General features: G+C 39.0%; 1 protein-coding gene across 5 annotated transcripts in view; it reads left to right on the top strand.

Moving 5' to 3' along the window:
- ASCC3 (activating signal cointegrator 1 complex subunit 3) overlaps positions 1-14,895 on the top strand; it is a 219,494-nt gene extending 204,599 nt beyond the window's left edge. For all 5 annotated transcript variants that reach the window (XM_081140696.1, XM_081140697.1, XM_081140698.1 and 2 more), the window contains exons 38-42: positions 5,560-5,711; positions 7,362-7,509; positions 11,135-11,344; positions 13,333-13,508; positions 13,604-14,895. In XM_081140696.1, coding sequence (XP_080996822.1) covers positions 5,560-5,711; positions 7,362-7,509; positions 11,135-11,344; positions 13,333-13,508; positions 13,604-13,751 — 834 coding nt within the window. In that variant the 3' untranslated portion in view covers positions 13,752-14,895. The remainder of the gene's footprint in view (positions 1-5,559; positions 5,712-7,361; positions 7,510-11,134; positions 11,345-13,332; positions 13,509-13,603) is intronic.
- Positions 14,896-17,598: the final 2,703 nt, after the last annotated feature.

Genomic DNA, 17,598 nt, shown 5'->3' with positions numbered 1-17,598 from the left:
TCCTTTAATCCATGTTATGTTTTACTACTGATGTCTCTAAGATTTCATTTTCAACTATCTTCCAAATTCTGGATCTTTTCTCACCTTCCTCAAGCACCAGTTCCTGGTCCTCAGCTCCATCCCAGCTCTTGCAGTCCTCATAGTGGCCTCAACATAGCCCTTTCTACTCCATAGCCCCTTCTGCTCCATAGCCCCTTCTGCTCCATAGCCCCTTCTGCTCCATAGCCCCTTCTACTCCATAGCCCCTTCTGCTCCATAGCCCCTTCTACTCCATAGCCCCTTCTGCTCCATAGCCCCTTCTACTCCATAGCCCCTTCTACTCCATAGCCCCTTCTGCTCCATAGCCCCTTCTGCTCCATAGCCCCTTCTTCTCCATAGCCCCTTCTGCTCCATAGCCCCTTCTACTCCATAGCCCCTTCTACTCCATAGCCCCTTCTGCTCCATAGCCCCTTCTACTCCATAGCCCCTTCTTCTCCATAGCCCCTTCTGCTCCATAGCCCCTTCTGCTCCATAGCCCCTTCTGCTCCATAGCCCCTTCTTCTCCATAGCCCCTTCTGCTCCATAGCCCCTTCTTCTCCATAGCCCCTTCTGCTCCATAGCCCCTTCTGCTCCATAGCCCCTTCTACTTCATAGCCCCCCTTCTACTTCATGCATCCCAGATTCTTCCACTCCAGTGGTTACTGCAGTCAAACCACATTAGCTGCCATCCTCGTGACCATCACTCTACCTCTCCTCTCTGACCGCAGCCGCTTTACCCACCAGCGGAACCTTTCTGTTGCTCGTTGGACGTGGACCCCTTAGCTTTCCTCACCCATTACTTCTCTCCTTATTCACTTGCCACCAAAGCAGCACTGGCCCTAGAGTTGACCTTTCAACAGAGATGTCACCAGTAGGCTAAAACCTGCCTACTCTCTGGGTAACTGTCAGCACCTGAACCCTCTGCTTTGACACATAAATTAATCCTAGTCATTATTGCTAGAAAAAAATTATAAAACATTACCAGTTGCTTCTCTGATTTCTAATTGTTTCTAATAATTTATGTAATTATGGTTTCAAAGTCAGGCTTTTGAAACTCACTGCTGAGCTAGTTTTTATTTACATCATTAGTTCCCCCCAGTACTTATCCAAACCTTTTTCTTCTCCTTAACTGTAACCTTCTCCCAGCAAGAAACATCACCTCCAACTAGAGATGATTGCGACCCTGTATTGTGAGTGATCTTTAGCCCAGTGCCGTTCTCTTTAGCCCAAAGCTTCTCTCTCCAGTGGCTCTGTGTGTGAGGTCTTCGGCGACTAGCGGAAGCCTCTCTTTTCTGTGAGGCCTTGCCCACACACAACCTTCCTTGCGTCCCAAACTTATGGGCAGTATCCTGTGCTGGTTAAAAGTAAGCACTTCAGAGTCAAGCACCCAGGAAATGGGAATGCCAGCTGTACCCATTTACCAGAACCATGTAGCTTAGGCAAGCATGTTGTTTTTTTTAACCTCTCTGAGCCACTGTGTCTTCATATGTATAACAGGTTTAAATTCAATAACTTACATTAAATGGTTATCAGAGTGTTTAATAAATAGTATACATTTAACAATGACCACTCTAATCACAGTGATTTTAGCAGTGCCCTGAGAGTACTGAAACGCCCTCACCTCTTTTTCCTTTCCTGCCTTCACACTTCCCATCTCCAGGTAATCCCCACGCTGCTGACCGCACCTCTGCGCATTTTTAACTCTTCTGGCTGCCTGCTTTGTGCCAGGATGCCTAAGTCTGTACTCCTGGCCCATACTTTCTCTCCAGAGCTCATTTTTACCTGGACTTTTCATGTGGCTTTATAGTGACATCTTAGTTAAAAATGTTCAAAACCAAGCTCATCGCCTGCTCTCTTATAAATAAATGACAGCCCCACAGTTTATGTTAATCATGATAAGGCTTTAATTGTAGTGTAATTTTATAAATGAATACAGTACTATATATCATATTTCCATTCTGTCACAGCTGGACATGACAAGGAATTCTGAATCAACAGTCAGTTAAAATTGATTCCAATTTAGTAGGAGAAAGTTTCATGCACGGAGTCGGCCTCCATCCATTTGTCCCCAATACTTAGAGTTGTATTAGCTTTGCCTGGGAGGTAGCATACCAAGCAGAAAGTGGGTTAGCAGTAAACAGGGATTGAATTTTTGCCTCATGTTAATGCTAAGCTGGTAAAAACTGTCCACAGTTATTCCTCCTCAGTGTATTAAAACAGCCTTTTATTGTTGAGTGTTATATATCTGTAAAGGAGTTTGAGGTGACCTGGGGAACTGAGCCATGATCTCTACCTGTTGCCAAAGCCAGCCCCACTGTAGAGAAGAGCATATCCCTGTGAATCTTTATCTACCAAGAAGACTACTATGAAAGATAGACACAGGGAGTCCATTGCAGGCTCAGGCTACCAGGACCCTCACGCCCATTTACGTGGACCATCTCTTGGCCTTAGCCCCTCAGGTATGTACCTGTGAACAGAAATGTGGCTTGCCCACTCTAACAGAACCAAGCCCACATCCTTCAATTTGGCCTGAGCTGCAGGGTCTGTCCTTGGCCTTCACCCCTGGCTTTCTTGTAGTTGTACACCTCTCCTAATGAATGTTCTGCCTGTTCTGTGCATCTGCTCCCAGCCTTGCATGCCCTGACCCCTAAAGCCCTGTACTACTCAGTGCAGCGATCAACACCAAAGGGCCCAAAATAAGTCCCTATTAGAAAGAATGGATTGTTTTAGGGTGTTCTTTTCATCAAAGAAGAACTTTAAAAATAGGTACCTTTTATTGAGATGTGCTGTGTTCCATGTGGTATGTTAGATTCCTTACATCATACATTATCTCATTTTACCCCTATAAGGAGGTGAAATACCCCTTCTAAAAATGAGAAATCTATCATGGTAGAGTTCGGTGATTTCCCAAAATTTACACATAGTAAGTAGGACCAAATTAGGATTCAAATGTATGTCTATTTGACACCAAATCTTGTAATTTTTTCCCCTACACTCAACTGTCTTTGGAAGATGCACAGTAACTTAGGCAGGATATTGTTATAATTGTGGTAATTGAATTTTTACTAATAAATAGAGTATTTGAGTGCACTGAGCCAAGAGTAGAGTGACAAAGAATCACAGTAGGATAGTGGTGGCATGTGTCAAGAGCAGCAGGCCATAGGAAAAGATGTACCTGCAGCCCATCTGGAAGAATCAGGGAGACTTCACAGGAAGAAGCAGCATTTGAGCTAGACTTGAAGGGCAAATGGGAACTTCCCAGGAAGATGAGAGGAGGGAACAGTGCTTGTAAAACAAGAACATTTAGAGCGGGGGCAAACGTGGGAAATTAGCAGTAATTTAGTGTAGGAAGGGGCCCCAGTGATAAGCCAGGAATAGAGAGATCGTAAGGTGTTGACTGTCCTTCGAGAAGCTCGTTAGCTTTTGTCCTTACACAGCGCAAAGCCGTTTAAGCAGAGAAATAACATGGTCAGCTTTACTTCCATAAAAATTTACTTTGGTAACAAAGTAAAAAATGAATTGAAGAAATATTAAATGAGAATGAGAATAAAAGGGTATTTATAATATTTCGGGGGAGTTGGTGAGAGTTGACACTAAGGCAGTGGTGGGGCAAAGGAAACAGGACAAGCCAGGGAGTGATTGAGCCAAGAACTAAGTGATTGAACTCTTGGCCTCCCGCAGTTGAGTAGTCACAGAACCTTGTATCGTCACAGATTCTTGGTCTCCCCACCTGCCTTTTCTCTAAATGAAAACAAGATAAATAAGAGTTTCCAATTTATGATACGAATTTTCATTTACTTCATGTAAGCAATCACTTTGCATGATTTTTTACATTTTCACATCTGGATTGTACAATGAAAAATTGTGAGGAACTCTCATAAATTTTATGAAATCTTTCAACTTCATCATGAAAACTTCAAAGTTAAAAACATATGGTTCATCCTTCCAACTCTTCTAGTATGTGAGCTTTGGGTCTGGAATTTATTTCCAGCCAAGCTGTAATGTAAAATCACAAGTAAAATCACCATAGTTACTCCACATTACAACTTCTAACATCATCATGGTACTGGATTAGATATAATTATTCATTTCTCTTTTCCTTTGCTCTTCCCTCAGAGAACTCAAGAGTTGTGACTTGTGCGCTAATGCTTTTTTTTTATCCAAGTGGTGCTCGTCATGACCTGCTTGTCTCACGCACTTCAAAGAAAGGCAGAGTGTTTTAATCAGCTCTGCAGAGAAATGGGAAGAATAGAAGTGGATTTTCCCTAGATTTAGGAACATGTACGTTTGTACATGTATACGCATTGCTATATATACATATACATACATACAAATATGTCTGTTGTACCAGCACTTGGGCTTTGTGATGCATAATTAGTGGACTCACGGGCATTCAAGACCAATTCTGCCCATTCTGCCACATTAACCATGATATTCAGAAACATTGATCCACTTCCCTGGGATGTATGTGAAAAGACCACAGAGTGGTTTAGCCAGGTGCTTTTAAAACTGTTTCACATTCTGTAAATTAGAGAACATAAAATAGGAAATTCAAAACTTAAAAGAAAAATGTGTCTGCCTCGATAGTACTAAGTAGAATGGCAAATTAATTTTACTAAAATAATATACCTTAAAATTTATTTCTAAAAATCAGCTAATAGATTTTGTACAACATTTGATAAATATTTTACTGTTGGTGAGATATTTACTATTAATATCATTTTAAGCATGTACTGGGTACATCTAATTTCTCTTACCTTCATCTCTTTATTTCCCAAAACAGGAGAGGACACTCCTGAAACTGTATAAAGTAGTTGCCTTGGATCATGATATTAACTTATGTGTCTTTAAGTCGGCATTCTCCAGAATCTAATGTAATTGAAATAGCTTTGCCTATGTAAACTCTCCTTTGTTTAAATAAGATTTCACTGTTTAGTTTTGCCTTAAGCAAATGAAGCATTTGTTTGTCCATAAAACATTAGATTAAATGTATGGACTAATATGAACAGCTTCTCATCATTCTAGTGTATCACAGGTAGTGCCCCCTTTGCTAGTGAGCGGCGCATTATTTTCATTGAAAACTAGGGCTCTGTCTTTAGCCTTCTTTTGGGGGAAAGTAAATTTTTGGCATGGAAACCTCCTATTACCTTACCATTATTGATTTTAAATTTGGAAAAGACTATCTGAGATTTGCTATTTAAATGCAGCTGCTAATGCTCTTGATACAATGAGTAGTTATATAGGTATTTGCTCTCAAAGTACACTGAATTTTTCTCTTTGTTTTATCGTTGGGTACCAGTATTATCTGGCTATTGTTGCCCTAAAAAAGCTGGATGTTTGGCACTTTGCAGGAAGTACTGTGCAGTAAATGCTATGGGAGATTGTTCCCTCCAATCCAGCTATAGTTTCTTTCCTGGTTTCTGTTTTCATTATCTATTTAGACGTATGATGCTTGGGGGTTTTTGTTAAAGCTGATGTCAGATCTGGTGGAGAGGGCACATGCCATGGTATCGTTGTAACTCGTGCATTTTTTCTGTTCAGGCAATGCTTGATGTGGCTGCAAATCAGGGCTGGCTGGTGACTGCCCTGAACATCACCAGTCTGGTTCAGATGGTGATCCAGGGCCGGTGGCTAAAAGACTCTTCTCTTCTCACAATACCAAACATAGAACACCACCATCTTCACATTTTCAGGTAATAATTTTAATTTTCAATGTAATTGGTTTTAAAATTTTAAAAAAATTATTTTCTTTATATGTGTGGTCACTTGATTTTCAGATTGTGCCTAGAATATTGATTCTTCACAGTGAAAAATGCCCCAGCTTCCCAGAGGGAGATGTGGCCTAATGCTGCAATGTTCTCACTTGGAATTCGATCCTGACCCAAGCTGAACCACAGTTCATTTTAACCCCCTATTAAATTGTTTTCCACTTTTAACACTGGATACATTTCTATTTTAACTGTGTTTATTCCTTTACAGTATCAACCTTTATTTTAGAAGAGGCTAAACTGCTTTGTGGTCTAAAGCAAAATAAATTACCAATTTCTGTTACTGCAGAATAGATTGGAAGGATCTGAAATTCATTGTCAAAAATAAATGGTGCATCTATAAAATTTCCAAAACCTGGTAGTTATGTATACTAACAGCTCAAGATATAACCTGTGCTTAAAAGTTGAGTTGATATTATCAAGTTATTTAACCCTTAGGCTCTATGTACATGGCTGAAAATATTTTAGCGAGTAAAGGAACAGTATACATTACAAGCAAGGTTGGCGATATTTAAGTGAAAATGTTCCTTTTACACCAGTTCAGAGAGCCTCTGCAGCCAACATGTTGGTTCACAGTCATGTAGCCAAGCAAGACAGTCTGACTGCAGGTCACTGCCATGCACCCTCTGCCTCCTGTCAGCTGGACTAAGAGTAGCAGTCATTTGAGGCATCTTGATACAGATGCCAACCAGAGCCTCAGACACATGGGGTCTCCTCAGGAAGGTCCCTCTGTTTGTCTCAAGTGGGTTCCAGGGCAGCTGTTTCCCTGTGCTGGCCCTTGGAAACCAAGAGGCACATTCAGAGTGAGCCACCTCAGCAGCAGGTGGCATGAAGGGAAGGCAGATATCTCATATGTCTGCAGCTCAGTCTCGGGAACCCTTCCAAGGTGGTACTGAGAGTTACAGGAGTTGGGTTTCAGGAGTAAAGCAGGCACCTAAGGGTACTCACCCAACACAGCACGCAGGTCTGCTATGGAAGCTGCTGGGCCTAGGAGATTTGGTCCAGTTTTTTACTGTTACCCTGAAAAGTGCTATATTTGTATAACTTTAATTATACGGGATTTTTTGCTCTATAAACAGCAAATACAGAGTAATATTTAGATGGACTATGTTCCTGGGGATCGATACTATTTATACTATAAATCCCAAAGATTCCCAAAATGTGCTTTTAATTGCATGTTCCCAACTATTTACAATGAGAACCTATTCAAGTGATTACATTAGAGTCATTTGCCTACATCCATTAAAAACATGTCAGGTCTCTGAAAAAGATTTTCAGTACTTTATCCACATAGAAGCACATTAGTGCCTTCCTGTAGAAAGACACCTGCTGTCTGTGAACCCGGACTACTCACTGAGCTCACACATGATTTATCCATTTTATGTAGAGATAGTGATATTGCCTTGGATTGACATCTTAGAGAATGCAGGCTGATTTTGAAACTTACCAATAACGACCTTTAAAAAGTTTAGAGTTACCTTAATTTGTAAAAACTATTCAAATTTTATAAGCCATCATCAGAGAGTCTCATTTGTGCAATGAAAGAATTATTTGGTTGGTGTTCTTGTTTCCTAGGAAATGGAGCCAAAGTATAAAGGGCCCCCATGCGGGCTGCCATGGCTTCATCGAGTGCCTTCCTGAGCTGATCCATGCCTGTGGAGGGAAGGAGCATGTGTTCAGCTCCATGATAGAAAATGAGCTACCGGCCCCAAAAATGAAGCAGGTAAGGCCATCCATCCCTTCCATGTTTGGAAGCTCCCTTACTCTGTCTGGGAATTTATACCAGGAGTTTTCTAACTTATAGCATTGGTTATTGGATTCCGACCCACCTGAATTTAACTTCTGTCCACTGTTTACCAACCACGATTATGAATATGGAAGCAGCATACCTGTCTCGTGAAGTTCTTGTGAAAATTAAGCAGCATATTATTATGCAGACCTGCTTCATATAGTTCCTGGTATAGAATGAGAGCTCAGTGAGTGATAGTAAAAATAATGACAGTAACAGTACTCAGAAGCAGCATTGGCATTTTAGAAGTTGTCTCATTAGCTGACTAAGAAAAGTCTGCAGTAGCCTGTCCATCACTAACTGTGTGACCCAGGAGCACTTCTCACCCCTTCAGGGTAGTTTTTCTTAATTTACACTTGGCTATATTTTCATGCAATTCCCTCAGTTACTTTTTTATGTCCCTACCTTATTTTAATCACTTTATTATAACTAGGTTCTAAAGTATTCCTTCAAATAAACTCCTCATTTGTATATCATATAACTTGGATAGAAAACTAAATCTGTGTTGTGAAAACCAATATAAGTCATCTCTCCAAACCATCTTTGGAAAGGCCAAAAATATGAATGAATGATGCCAGAAATATTTGGCATATCTAGACTTTTAAGTCTTAAGCAGTTTTACCCTAAACAGGTCAAAGTAAACATTCAGGATTTGTAACATAATTAACATAATGACTTCTAAATGCAGGTATTAAAATAAAGACACCTCTAAACCATCTCATTTTTTTTTCCCAGTAGAACTTATTTTTGAGCAAGACATGGAGAAAGTGTAACAGGCATTAAAGTCTGATTGTTCAATTTCTGTTGAACCCAAAATTGGCACCAAAAACTATTTAAATATTCATAATAAGTGCCTACCTTTCTAACTAAATTACTATCAAAATTATGAATAAAAAGAATGTATTTAAATCAAAACAAGGCTTCCGTTAGCAACAATAGAGTTCCACCATAGCATACATTGATTTCAAGCCAAGTTTTAGATGTGATGAAAAATTAGAACATTGTTATAATTAGTTCAGGGAGAACTCAGAAGTAAACTTACTTAATTTATTTGCATAAATTGCCATTCTGTTATCTTTAAAACCAAATGCAAATTGGCTCAGTCTGATATGATGATGGTTATTTGGCTCAAAAGTGCTTCAATATGCAGAGCAATCTGGTGTTGGCTCTGCATTGAGGCGATCCCAGGTAACATACAAATCCTGAATTATTCCAGAAATTAGTATGTTTAAAGCATCAATTTAAGTGCTAATTGCAGTAGTAATGAGAAAAAGCAGTACGACTGTGAGATTTGCATCTTCCACCCCATCAGTATGCCTGGAACGGCTGCTGACTGGCAGAGGATTTGGCTGCTAATTAAATAATTGTATGCATGGCAGTGCTCCTGCCTGATTCAATAGATGAAGATTAATCCTCAGATAAATATGTTTGGCTGGTATTGAAATGTCTTAGCAGTTTCTGTAAAAATAGCTCATGTTTTATATACATACATGCATGTGTGTGTACACACACATACACACCCAACAAATATATGTGTATACACTGAGGGTGAAAAATAATAATATTAAGTGCTACAAAAAGAACGCCTAAATATAAAAGCCAGATCTGACTTTTGTGTAGTAAAATCCCAATGTGTTGCTAATAACTGAAAACATACATTGGTAACTAATTTAATGGTAAAGAAACATACGAAGTCTTGCTTTATGTGGTAAATGTTACTTGTTTATGTTACAAATTTAAGTGCTTTACAGAAATTGTGTATTGAAGTGTCCCCTTGGTCATTTTTCCACTCTGGCCAGTGTCAGTAAACATCAAGTGGTACATGCAGCTTCTAGACTTGGTAACTGTTGGCTTCAGCAGCGGAGAGGCCGTCATTTGTTGCCTTGAAACACAGTGCAGACAATTCGTGGGTTGACAATTTCAAGATCTAGTCCAGGCATAATTTCAGAATCACATGACAAGTTATAGGATTGAATTAGACTGAAAATTTGCACTGGATTTACATTTTTTAAATTCCTAAGGGGTAGTTTGATTTATCAGGGCTACTTTATTTCAATTAGGTGTACTTAGCAGCAGTAAAGTCTTAGCAAACAGGAAATCAAAGCCTGCAAGCAAATCTATGGTATATATCAAAGAAATAAAAGGAATACCAAAATTAAAGTATTCATGTACTTTTTAAAACTAACTTAGAAGGGAACAACTGATAAAACAACCAATATATTGAGAAGTTTTCTTCACTGATAGTGATAGCACCACATAAATGTAAATGATAGAAAACAGTGACAATTAATTATCTGAGGACATCAGGTTTATTTTGTTATTTCCTTTCTGTAGACTTAGAAATTCATTCATTCATTCAGTGATGATGAGCAGTTACTATTCGCATACTGATTTCTCACAGATATTTTTCAATTTAAAGAATAAGAATAGCCCGGCCGGGCGTGGCTCAGCGGTTAAGCGTCGACCTAGGGTCCAGGCGATCAGGGTTCGATTCCCGGTCAGGGCACATGCCCGGGTTGCGGGCTCGATCAATGGCTCTCTCATCATTGATGTTTCTACCTCTCTCTCCCCCTCTCCTTTCCTCTGTCTGAAATCAATAAAGATATATTTTTAAAAAATAAATAAGAATAAAATTGGTATTTTCTACCCTTTTAGTATATGTCATTTTAATTAGTATTTGATGTTCTCAATATGATAATTCCAAAAATATATATTTGTTCCTAGGAGGAACCCTGAACTTATAAGGCCCCTTATGATATACAGACATACGGAAATATTTTTCTTTCAGAATAAATTTAGAGTATGGGCAAAATAAAAACTTTTTGTACAATAAGTTATCAATGGATGATGCTGACTGACATCAACAATTGCATCACATTTTTTAATGTTACTTTTACATCCCCAAGCAATGCTCTCTACCTTAGAAGTCACATAAATATTAGAATAGATACTTCTCTAAGACAATCCAGCTCAATGACAAACATTTTAAAACTTATTTTTTTAGTATAGTCAGTAGCCATTTAATATCTAAGAGGGATTTACAATAAAGTGATCACAAGTTTAAATAATGATTAATTCTTTTTTAGTTGCTTTTACAAGGACTTTAAACTACAAAGATTAAAAGCACACTATTTTTGCAAACATTAAGTACAAGAAAAAGTGGAAAAATCTGAACACAAGCTATGGATTGTATCAGTATCAATATCCTGGTATTAATTGTACTTTAGTTTTGAAAACTGCTACTACTGGAGGAAACTAGGGAAATGGTACACAGGGTCTCTGTATTATTTCTTATTACTGCACTGACTCCAGGCTTAATCTCAAAGCAGAGGTTAATTATTTTTTTTTTAATTTTATTTTTTTTCCCATCACCATTTATCCCCTCTATGCCCTCTTTCCACCTCCAGCCACCCTCCTCCCCACCGTCCGTCTGAGTAAAATCACATGATACTTGCCTTTCCCTGACTGGCTTATTTCACTTAGCATCATGTTCTACAAGTATAGTCTTTCTTAGTTGATGGATGCATTTCAAATTAACCAGTCCTTTTTTTTTTTTCAGGCATGGAATTTTGTAAATCACTTGCCAGTGATAGATGTTGGCTTAAGCGTCAAAGGCTGGTGGGATGACTCCATGGAAGGACACAGTGAACTTTCTATCACAACTCTGACTTCAGACAAACGAAATGACAACAGATGGATCAAATTGCATGCTGATCAAGAGTATGTGCTGCAAGTCAGCTTGCAGAGAACCCACTTCGGGTCCCACAAGGTACAGTGTTTGGTTTCCACTCTCAAATGCTTCACACCAGACACCAGCGTGCACCGCCCCACATATCTTTCACATGACTAATGCGTCCGTGTCATTCATGAATCCCTCTTTCTCAACTGGCCTTAAGCAGCAAGCTGGCCTTCTGAAATTAGTCCATTCTCCTCATGTGCCAATGTCCAACCCCAGAATACCGACCTTACATGATAGTATGTTGCCTGGGGTGCTGTTCTCAAAATATGGCCCTCAGACTCAGCCCAGCAGAATTTCCTGGAGTGCCTTTCAGAGGGCAGATTCCTTGGCCCCCCTCCAGACTGCCTGCATCAGCAGCAGCTCGGCGAGGGATCTCAAGATCGGGACTTTTGCCCGGCACCCCAAATGGCTTTTTAAGGACATTGAAGTTCAAAAAGCACTGCCCTAGATGCACTTTGTTATTTAGAGGCCACGTTGGGCTGGATGCAGACGAGAGCAAAGCTTTACCACTTAGCTCCATGAGTTTGAATAAGACACTAAGCTTTTTTGCACCTGGGCTGCCGTATCTGCCTGTTCCTCCCTTATAATGCACACGAGGGAGCTTCGTCAGTGTTCACACAGGCCAAAGATTTGCAGTGTTTTTATTTTAAATTACTGCACATTTCTCTGTTGCCAAAATTAATCGTTTGGCCCTCTGAGACTAGTAGTATATCGCATGTGGCCGGATTGGGTTTTGGTACCATAATCATTGAAATAAGAAAGAATTTGCCTTCTCTTTAGCCAAGTAGAGTCGGGGGCTTTCCTGTAATAAGCCCACAGGAATAAGCCCACAGGAGTGAGGCTGTTGCATCAGTACTGCATCCTCTATTCTCACACACAGCGTGGTCAGTAATTCTCTACTGTTACGTCTTTTCAGTGCTGTGCCTTCAAGTCCCACCTCATCTGATTCCTAATTCTAAAAATCAGTCCACATGAGTATGAACTGATTGGCCTCTGGCATTTCAGGGGCTTTAATATGAGCATGTTTACATGACTTAATTGATCCCAACTTACCAAAAAAATAAGTCATACAGGCAAAATCATGGGGGAAAATAAACAATTTTTTTACCTTAATATTGCTACTTAACAGTTAGATTCAATCATGCCAAAATAAGCCTCTAAATTTTGTTTATAAATGCTGTAAAAGTACAGTGCTGTCTGTCCTTTCTTTTAAAATGCCTTACGTGAAACACTTCCCCCAGAATATTGAGTGAAGTCTGAGAGCATGCTATCGTTACTACGTGTCATTATTAGTACATGCCATCGTTAGTACATGTCATTATTAGTACATTTTGTGCCATGAAGTCATTGTCTTAAAGATTCACTAAAATAATCTTGTACTATGTAATCTTGATCTAAAATAGAGACTTCAAGTGCTCACCTTAAGATGATATCTAATCTTGGATTGTGGTGATTAATGTATCTTACAAATTGGTTGGCTGATAATTTCTTATTCCTCAGAGAAAGGACTTTTTAATATTACCATATTAGAGCATGTGCTTTTTTGTGTATTATTCTTGGATGCCGAGAAGGTGTTTATATGATATAGTGCTTATTTTCTTAAAGTCCAGAGACTAGTCTTGATTGCCCTTTTCCCCATTAAGTATCAGTTTCTTGTGAATAAGTCTTTGGAAGATTTGGTTAACCTGGTTGTATCTCAATTTGTTCATCTGCAAATGGGGTATTAATATCACTTACAAGAACGGTGTGTGAGAATTTACTAAATTGATGTCAAGATTCAGGACTTTCTGTTTTAACTAACTGAGCCAAAGTATTTTGGTGATTATAGCCGCAAAGTAGTGTTTTGAGATCTTGAAAAAAGATAACTGATAGCATATCCAAGACACCAAGCCAGAAAATTAATAACATCCCAGATAGATAGACTGAGCTGTGTAGATTTATAACTTTTTAATCACAACCAAGTAGTATAGAAAGTCTAGAAATTATTAATGCTTTATCTTTCTTTTGCTGGTTTACAGGGAAAGCAAGACAGCCATGCAGTTGCCCCTCGGTTTCCCAAATCAAAAGATGAAGGATGGTTTTTGATATTAGGAGAAGTGGATAAGAGAGAACTTATTGCTTTGAAAAGAGTAGGGTATGTTCGAAATCATCAAGTCGCTTCCATCTCTTTTTATACCCCTGAAGTACCTGGAAGGTAAGCAGAACCTTACCACCGAAATTCTGGAAGAATGAAATAGGACTGTGATTGGAAAGGGGGCTTTACATTTTTGTTCTATTTTAATATTTTAGGTATATCTACACCCTGTATTTCATGAGCGACTGCTACCTGGGCCTGGACCAGCAGTATGACATTCATCTCAACGTCACACCAGCAAGCGTTTCTGCAGAAGTCAACGAGGAGATCTCCAATGCCTTGACCGACCTAAAAGTGAAGTAACCTGACCCCAGCAGTTATCTGAAAGAAGCCGTGAAGGAGTCTGGCTGCTTAGTCACCTAGACAGAGTCGAATTACTTGATGTTTGCCTTGGTGGAATCAACTTCTAACCTCAAGACACCCGGGAAATTGACAGTGGCTGCAGTCAATTTCAACACAAGTTAACTGCAGTGGCCTTTTAACAAATGTTGCCTTTTATAATGTTGTCTTCATGGATTTTCTGATATGTAAAGTCAATACTCCTGTAGGAGAATCGATTTGTGTATATTGAGATTATTATATGGGAATTATCCATCAAATTTTACATTGCACAGTGTACTGTTTACAAGAATATTAGCTTCTTTTTTTTCTAAGGAGAAACTACACTGAGGCAAGGCAGTGTAACTGATTCCTAACCCTGCAGTGTAAACTACGTAAGCGACCTCTGTGATGGCACACAGTGTGTCTTCCTGGCAAAACGTATACCTTGCCCTGTGTAGAAATAATTTCAAGAATATCTTATAGTCGTACGTGTTAATATATGAAATAAAATCACATCACAGAGCTCAGTGATGAAAATAGAGTATTCTGATGTTAGAAAACATAGATCCTGTAACTAGTGGAAATAAAATATTTAGATTGCCACTCTAAGACAAGCTGACTCAATTATTCCTCCTGTTTTCCCCCATTATATTACTTTTCTGTTCTTCTTTTCATTCCCTCCTATTTCAAAACTTCATTCCCACCTTTTTTCTGATATATTTATTTACACAAGGAGAGAAGTACAGCGTAATTTGTGTTGCAACATGTACAGATCATATAGTACGAGTCTTGGTCTTCACCTTCTCCAGGATTGCTCTGAGGCAAACAGAAAATTTCTGGCCCCTACAGGTAGGTTTTCACCTGTGATCAAGGAAATTTCTCTATGTCCAAACAGTTTCCATCTTAGAAAAGACTTTTTTCAAATTAAGAAATTGTCAGAATTCAGTGTCCATGTAATATGTGTTCTAGTGGCGTGAAATGCTATCTGCAAAGTCATTTCAGTTATTCCTGACCCTGTGATGAGTCATTTTAAAATACTTTCCAGTGTAACCACCACAAGCACTAGAATTTAAAAGGCTTCCTGAAACCAGAATATAGAGGTCCTGTGTACCTCCTTTCCCAAGCTAAAAAAAAAAAAACGAAGGGAAGAAATAAGTAGAATGAGGGGACCAGGCATTCACTTTCCAAAAGTAAATCTAAATAACTCACGTGAACACACCAAGGGCATGAGGTGTCCGAAGTTTGCTTCATGTAAAGAGTTCTTCCTGCTTTTTCTTTGGCAGTTTATTTCCTAATTGAAATTCATGGCTTAGCCACTTCACAGGTCCATACAGGAACCCGAGGAGACACAATTTCCTAATCTTCGTGTTCATCAGCGCTGTTCCTTCTAGAGAGCAGGCAGGTTTGAGGGGCTGGAGATCTATTTCACCAGACGTGACACGGGCCATAGGAAGAGTCGGAAAGAATTTCTGTTATGCCCATCATTGGAAAGATATTAAGTCAAAAGTGATTAGTTCACAACAAGCTTGAGAAGACACTGGGCAGCAAGCTGCACTTGCATGGAAGTGTGGATCTTCTTCCAAGGAGTGACCAAGGCTGTTTGTCATTACTCTAAAATTTTAATGTTAAGTGTGCTTCATAGCAGGATATGTGCCATGAATAATACGAACTGATAATAACTTTGGTCCCCCTCTGTTTCAAAAATAATACAAAATGAGTAGGGAAAAAAAATTTCATGAGCCAGCTTTTTTTAAAATCTTTATTATTGAAAGTATTACAGATGTCCCCTTTTTTTCCCACTGACCCCCTCCAGCCTGCACCTGCCCCCGCCCCAGGCCTTTCCTGCACTGTCTGTGTCCATGAGTACTGGATGTGTTCATATAAGGTCTTTGGTTAATCCCCCCACCAACGTTTCCTCTGAGATTCAAAAGTATAACCTGAATTAACTTTTTAAAAATGAATTTCTTGGGGTGACATTGGTTAATAAAACCATGCAGGTTTCAAGTGTACAGCTCTATAACCCATCGTCTGCACCCCACATCATGCGCTCACCACCCAAAGTCAAGTCTCTCTGCCACCATTTATTACCCCTTTGCCCTCTGCCACCTCCCCCTACCCCGCTTTCCCTCTCGCAATCACCATACTGTTTTCTATCTGCTTTTTTTTCTTTTTGCTTAATCCCTCACCTTTTTACCAAGCCCTGCCAACACCCCTCCCCTCTGACAGCTGTCAGCCTGATCTCTCTATCTATGAGTCTGTTTTTATTTTGTTTGTTAGTTTATTTTGTTCATTAGATTCTACAAATACATGAAATCATATGGTATTTGTCTTTCTTTGGCTGGCTTATTTCACTTTTTTATGGCTGAGTAGTATTCCATGGTGTGAATGTCCCACAGCTTTTTTATCCACTCATCTACTGATGGGCACTTGGGCTGTTTCCAGATCTTGGCCATTGTAAATAACACTGCTGTGAACATAGAGGGGCATATATTCTTTCTGATTGGTGTTTCAGGATTCTTAGGATATATTCCCAGAAATGGGATAGCTGGGTTAAAAGGCAGCTCCATTTTTTATTTTTTGATGAAACTCCATTCTGTTTTCCCACCAACACTGCAAGTGTTCCCTTTTCTCCACATCCTCTCTAGCACATGTTGTTTGTTAATTTATTGATGGTAGATATTCTGACAAGCATGAGACGATTATCTATTGTGGTTTTAATGTGCATTTCTCTGATGATTAGTGACATGAAACATCTTTTCATTATGTCTTTTGGCCATCTGTATGTCCTCTTTGGCGAAATGTCTATTCAGGTCCTTCGCCCTTTTTTTAATTTGATTTTTTGTTTTATTAATTTTAACATCATTAAAATGTCCATACTACCCCAAACATCAATGGTATACTCACAGAACTAGAACAAATATCCCAAAAATTTATATGGAACCACAAAAGGCCCCAAATAGCCTCAACAATCTTGAGAAAGAAGAACAAAGTTGGAGGTATCACACTACCTGATATCAAACTATACTACAAGGCCATAGTAATCAAAACAGCATGGTACTGGCATAAAAACAGGCATGTAAATCAATGGAACAAAATAGAGAGCCCAGAAATAAAACCACATCTTTATGGTTAATATCTGACGCAAGCAAGAACATACAATGGGATAAAGACAGTTTATTCAATAAATGATGTTGGAAAAATTGGACAGATGAATGCAAAAAATGAAACTAGACCACCTCCTTACACTATATACACAAGGGAAAACTCAAGATGGATAAAAGACTTAAATGTAAGTCACGAAACCATAAAAACCCTGGAAGAAAATGTAGGCAGTAAAATCTTGAACATTTCCATAGCAATATTTTTTCTGATATGTCTCCTTGGACAAGGGAAACAAAAATAAATAAACAAATGGGACTACGTCAAAGTAAGGTTTTTCACAGCAAAGGAAACCAGCAAAATGAAAAGACGACCCACTGAAAGGAAGAACATATTCACCAATGATACATCTGATGAGGGGTTAATATCCAAAATTTATAAAGAATTTGTACAACTGAATTAACTTTTACATCTTTCCATTGGCTTTAAGTATGTGTATCTAGTCCTTAAATTAGCTTCCTTTTTCTGTTTTCAGAAATCTAAGCGACATAAGGAGATACAAATTTTGAGTTTAATGAGTTCTAGTTATATTATTTCAAGGTTCTCAAAAATCATGAGAATGGTAGTCGATTCCGGGTTGTCCCAGAAGCCTATTTTTCAAGTAATGAAGGATGGCTACAGTGGCTTCTGGGAAGAGTTATTCCCACAATTTCAGCCTCAGTTCTCTCAC

This window comes from Miniopterus schreibersii (assembly GCF_964146895.1).
Source record: "Miniopterus schreibersii genome assembly, chromosome: 6".
Classification (NCBI taxonomy): domain Eukaryota; kingdom Metazoa; phylum Chordata; class Mammalia; order Chiroptera; family Miniopteridae; genus Miniopterus; species Miniopterus schreibersii.
This window is presented reverse-complemented; position numbering and strand designations above follow the sequence as displayed.